Genomic DNA, 6,000 nt, shown 5'->3' with positions numbered 1-6,000 from the left:
GTGGAAGACAGGAGTGCCTGGCGTGCTCTGGTCCAGGGGGTCACGAAGAGTCGGACACGACTAAACAACAACAACAAGCAGAGGTTGGATGGTCATCTGTCCTGGATGCTTTAGCTGTAATTCCAAGAACATTAGAGTGACATTCAAAGCAAAACAAAACAAGAACGAAAGTGAATTGGATTCCACGCTGGTCATTTGGGTTTAGCGATTTCACATTGTTTTGATGTTTTCATGATTTTATCGTACCCGTCGGCCAGGATATTATTTTTTTAAGAGTTGGCAGTACGCAAAGATCCTTATGAACCAAATAAAAGCCATCAGGCAGTCTCCTGCGCTCCCCACAGCGACCCAGCCTCTCCCGCTTCGACAGGGGCTCCTCCGCGTCCCCGCTTGGCCCAGCCTGGGCTCCCCCGGCCGCTACCCCCGCTTCCGCCCGTGGAGCTCGCCGGCCGCCTGATCCGCTTACAGGCTGCCAGGGCGGGTGACGCACGGGCAGGGGAGCCCAATAGGAGCTGCGCCGAAGCCTGGCGCGCTATAAAGTGGGGCGAGCCGGCCGGGGAAAAGTCCGAGGGTGGAGCCGAGGGAAAGGCAGGGCCGGATCCTGACATCGGTGTTCTTTTCCCTCCTCCGTCGAGGCGCGCCACGCTTTTCCCTGCCGGAACACGCTCCGCCAGGAACTTCCCAACCTCTCCAGCGCCAAGGCGCACGGGTCACCGCTTTGGCGCACCGTCTCCAGCGCTGGAGACAACGCTGCGCTGCGGATCCCTGCGCTCCTGCGCTGGGTAGAAAGACTCGCTCCCTCTGTCTGAGACCGGGCACGACCCCTCGGGTGTTCGTCCCTCCAGGGCGCGCGTCCTTTTGCGCGCAAAGTCTCCAGATCCAGCCCACATCTCCAGGGTTTTCCGCAGCCGCACGGACAGGTCTCCCGGTTCCGGAGCCATGGAGAAGGTGAAGGCGCGGGCGCTGCTGGAGCAGCCTCTGCGAGCCTCCAGCTACAACGGCTACGCGCTGGCTGAGAAGCCGCCGCAGGCGCTGCCCGGCCGCTCCTCCGCGGACGCGCCGCGCTGCCCGAAGGCTGCAGCCAGCTCTTTCGAGAGCTGGAGAGAGGAGCGTACCCGCAGCGAGGAAGACAACGAGATGAACCTGCCCGGCTTGGCCGCCGCCTACAGCACCATCCTGCGCGCCCTGGGCGAGGACCCCGAGCGCCAGGGGCTCCTCAAGACCCCCTGGAGGGCGGCCACCGCCATGCAGTTCTTCACCAAGGGCTACCAAGAGACCATCACAGGTGAGCAGGGCTCCGGTGCACGAGGGTGCACCTGGAGAATAGATCCCCGCCAAACTAAAAACAAAGCAGAATGCCCAGTGCTTTGCATTGCTCCTGTTCCCAACAGCCTTGTGAGGTAGGCAGGCTGCTCTTCTCAAATTAGGGGCAATTTGAGCTGGCTGTAGTGTCCTGGTTCCAATAAATGAATGTGCTTAAAGGGCTCCGTGTAGGTCCTTTCAGGCACCCTCGCTGTTCCCATGGGGTAGATTATAGCAGACTCTGTGCCTTCCAGCTGTTTTGGACTGCAGTGCCCACTAGGCAGTGCTGCCCAGGGCTGGTGGCCTTGTTTTAGTCCAAAGCAACCAGAGGGCACCGGAATAGAGAAAGGTTGGGGAAGAGACTTGCCTGCAGGAGATTACAAAAGTTGGTAAGTGAATTTCCAATGAAATCATTGTTACTTTGGAAACGCATTGGAATTTAAGAAGCTGGCTTCTACAGAGTCAAGCCATCTAGCTCAGTATGCCCACACTGACTGGCAGAAGCAGCTCTTTAGGATTTCAGACAAGGAGTGTTCTCCAGCTATAATTGGAGATCATCATCATCATCATCATAATACAACAATTTATTATTTATACCCTGCCCATCTGGTTGGGTTTCCCCAGCCACTCTGCGTGGCTCCCAACAGAATAATAATAATAAACCAACAAAACATCAAACATTAAAAACTTTCCTAAACAGGGCTGCCTTTGAGTATCTTCTAAAAGTCAGGTAGTTCTTTATCTCCTTGACATCAGACAGGAGGGCGTTCTACAGGGCAGGCGCCACCACCGAGAAGACCCTCTGCCTGGTTCCCCGTAACTTCATTTCTTGCAGTGAGGGAACCGACAGAAGGCCCTCGGAGCTGGACCTCAGAGTCTGGGTAGAACGATGGGGGTGGAGATGCTCCTTCAGGTATACTAGGCTGAGGCCGTTTAGGGCTTTAAAGATGCTTCCAAGGATTGGACCAGGTGCCTTCTGCAGGCTCCTCCCATTTTAAGATGACTTTAAAAGTTAATACTAAACTTCAATTTTAATGAATGAAACAACTTTAAACTGCTGGGTCACTTTGTATGGCGCCAGCATAGCAAAGCAGCTAAGAAACCTGAGGCCTTGTTCACACTCCCATTTACTAGCTGTGTTGGGTTTTTAATCCCTGCTCACAGGACATCATCCAGAATGCAAGCATATCCTGTACTTTGTTGTGAAATAATACCATCTGGGGCACTGTCCAACCAGCTTCACACAGATCTGAGTCCTTAAGGCTAAAACCACTCTTAATCTCTAGACAAGGTGTGGACTCCTTTGCATAGGGTAAAGACATCCCCAATAATGTCCCCTGGTGTGAACACACCCTCGGTTGTGAATCAGAAACTCCTGAGTATGAATCTTAGCTCTTCCCTGAACTCCATCTTCGATCTGGTCTCAGAGGAGTCTTCCCTTCCTCCCTCTTTCTTCCCCCTCCTCTCCCTCTGACTAGTGGCTCTCCAGGATTTCAAACAGGACCGTTATGTTTGGCCAATATAAAAATAATAAAATTGTTATTAGCATTATTGTTAGTACTATGTACACCAGGGTTTCCTCAAAATTGGGTCTCCAGCTGTTTTTGGACTGCAATTCCCATCACCCCTGACCGCTGGTCTTGCTAGTTAGGGATGATGGGAGTTGTAGTCCAAAAAGAGGTGGAGACCCAAGTTTGGGAAAGTACACCAACTAGCAGGATTTTAGGATGGGGTCTCTTTCAGCTGTGAGGATTGAATCTCTGAAATTTTCTGCATGCAAAGTTAATGCCTGTCCCTGACCCATGACCCATTCCCTAAAAATAAATGATGGCTTAGAGCAGGCATGGCATGTCCAAAGTCCGTTTTGGGGGCCTGTCGGATTAATCCAGCCCCTGTGGTAGGTTATTTTCTGGAGTAAAATCCTAAAAAAAGCCCAACAACTTTGCGGTAAAATCATAAAAAGAAGGAGCGTCTCCACCCCCATCGTTCTGCCCGGACACTGGGGTCCAGCGCCGAGGGCCTTCTGGCGGTTCCCTCATTGCGAGAAGCGAAGTTATGGGGAACCAGGCAGAGGGTCTTCTCGGTAGTGGCACCCACCCTGTGGAACGCCCTCCCACCAGATGTCAAAGAGAACAACAACTACCAGATTTTTAGAAGACATCTGAAGGCAGCCCTGTTTAGGGAAGCTTTTAATGTTTAACAGACTACTGTACTTTAATGTTTTGTTGGAAGCTGTCCAGAGTGGCTGGGGAAACCCAGCCAGATGGGCGGGGTATAAATAATAAATTCTATTCTACCCTAAAGAAAGCTCAACAACTTAATCCTAAAAAAAGCTCAAAAGCCCTCAGGCATGTTCACTTCATCAAATCTGGCCCTCTTTGAAAAAAGTTTGGACACCCCTGGCTTAGAGTTACATGCCATTATAACAAGTGTACTTGCCCCACGGGTTTATGCAATGCTATTGTGATCTTGCTATTGTGGGACACAGGTGGCGCGGTGGGTTAAACCACAGAGCCTAGGACTTGCCGATCAGAAGGTCAGCTGTTTGAATCCCTGCGATGGGGTGAGCTCTCGTTGCTTGGTCCCTGCTCCTGCCAACCTAGCAGTTTGAAAGCACGTCAAAGTTCAAGTAGATAAATAGGTACCGCTCCAGCGGGAAGGTAAACGGTGTTTCCATGCGCTGCTCTGGTTCACCAGAAGTGGCTTAGTCCTGCTGGCCACATGACCCGGCTCCCTCGGCCGGCTCCCTTGGCCAATAAAGCGAGATGAGCGTCACAACCCCAGAGTCAGTCACGACTGGACCTAATGGTCAGGGGTCCCTTTACCTTTATTGTGATCTTGGTACTGTATTTTTCGCACCATAGGACGCACCGGACAATAGGACGCACTTTGTTTTAGAGGGGGGAGAACAAGAAACAAAATTTTTCCTCTCTCTGCCCAGCGCCCCTTCAGTGAAGCAGCAGGAGGCGCTGTGCAGAGAGGGGGAGAACTTTCCCCCTCTTGTTTTCCCACTCTAAAACAAGGTGCCGTTTAAGGTGCATTCAGGCGGCTACCTTGGAAGCCTGGAGAGCGAGAGGGGTCGGTGTGCACTGACCCCTCTCGCTCTCCAGGCTTCAGGTTCCTTTCGACCTGCTCTTTGGGGCTGGCGGGGGGAAGCCCACCACCAGCCCCAAAGAGCAGGTCAGGGAGCAGCGGAAAGGCGCAGCGGAGAGGCTCCTGCCATAGCCGCGCGTCACCTCTGCAGCCGGCATCTTCGCTCCATAGGACGCACACACATTTCCCCTTCATTTTTGAAGGGGAAAAAGTGCGTCCTATAGAGCGAAAAATACGGTAGTTTATTCTGGATCTTTTCCCCAACGATCCCTAGCATGAAATTCTCCTTTTTCGCAGCTGGGTCAGAATCTTAGTGGGTGGCGTCCTCTGGGGCTGTGCTGCCCCCATCACCTCCCTCCAGCCACGTCACTGGGAGGGGCGAAGTGGAAGGGAGATCAGAGCAGAAATCAGCCGGGCACCAGGCACATTTTGCTACTGACAGTTGTCCAATGGCGACTACGTGGAGACCACAGTGGCAACCACAGCTTAAAAACCTCCACCTTAGTCCATAGTTAATTCTGTTTCCATTTCCACTGTGTGTGTTCCTCCTCTTTGCATACAGGGATGAGTGAATTGTGAGAGCAAGCTGCAGTCAAGCAATGGACTTGTAGAATTTTAGAACTGGAAGGGACCACGAGAGTCATCTACTCAAAACCCCTGCAATGTTTTGCCCAATGTGGGGCTAAAACCCATGTTGTAAACAAAATCTGCCCTTTTCCCCTTATGGGGTATCCAAGAGCCCATATAGAGTCCTTACGTAGGTTCCCTATTGGTAGGAGAAAAGAACAGAGGCCAACCAGAGCATATTGAGAAGCAAAGCAGCTAGTAAGCCTGATCTTTATTGATCGGTTGCAACAAGGTGCTCCCCTCACCCGCAGGAAAGGAGGAGGAACCCCGAAAAATGGTGTGCAAGGCCTTATAAAGACTTTTGAAATTGCCACCCTGTAGATCAAGATCACCCCCAGAAACATCATACATACATCACAGAAGGGGTGTAACGTAAGACCACCCCTCAGATACATTCCACCTACATCACAGAAAAGGCGGTCTACAGGAAATCTGAGTGCTTTGTTTACCTGTTTAATGGTCAATTGATTGGATTGCCTTGGGAGCCTGGCCAGTCTTTTGTAATGATAAATACTTAGTTCCTGAGCCAGGTCAGGATCACACCCTATTCATATCTTAAATGTGCCCTTAGGACAGGATTTGTGAGGAAAGAGACAATGGGTAGGTTTCCCACTTTGACCTTGCAGAGAAATCATTTGCTCAGTTTGGGAATCAAAATTTGTTTCAGGTCGGTCTTCCTGTGCTGATCTATGTACGTGCTTGGTTGGTACACTTATGAACATTTAACATATACCTAAGATCTCCAAATTCCTATCACACCCATGACCCTCAAGTTAAGAGTCATGCTCTACCAACTGAGTTGTCCCAGCAGATTGTAGTTGAGATAATAGAATCGTAGCATTGTAGCGTTGGAAGGGGTCATCAAACCCAACCCCCTGGCGACTGGACATTCCATTGTGGAGACCATAAACCAGGTTTAAGGTGCAATTTGGCACCTAGCATATACATCTGGGTTTCTAACACTGCTGCCAGGGTGCT

The 6,000-nt window shown here is 51.2% G+C and overlaps 1 protein-coding gene across 1 annotated transcript in view; it reads left to right on the top strand.

Moving 5' to 3' along the window:
- Window positions 1–555: 555 nt before the first annotated feature.
- GCH1 (GTP cyclohydrolase 1) overlaps window positions 556–6,000 on the top strand; it is a 49,693-nt gene continuing 44,248 nt past the window's right edge. Inside the window, exon 1 of the mRNA XM_080992791.1 lies at window positions 556–1,285. Coding sequence (XP_080848917.1) covers window positions 940–1,285 — 346 coding nt within the window. The 5' untranslated portion in view covers window positions 556–939. The remainder of the gene's footprint in view (window positions 1,286–6,000) is intronic.

Source organism: Podarcis pityusensis (assembly GCF_964106645.2).
Source record: "Podarcis pityusensis genome assembly, chromosome: 1".
NCBI lineage: Eukaryota > Metazoa > Chordata > Lepidosauria > Squamata > Lacertidae > Podarcis > Podarcis pityusensis.
The sequence above is the reverse complement of the archived record's forward strand: the minus strand, read 5'-3'. Positions and strand labels throughout refer to the sequence as shown.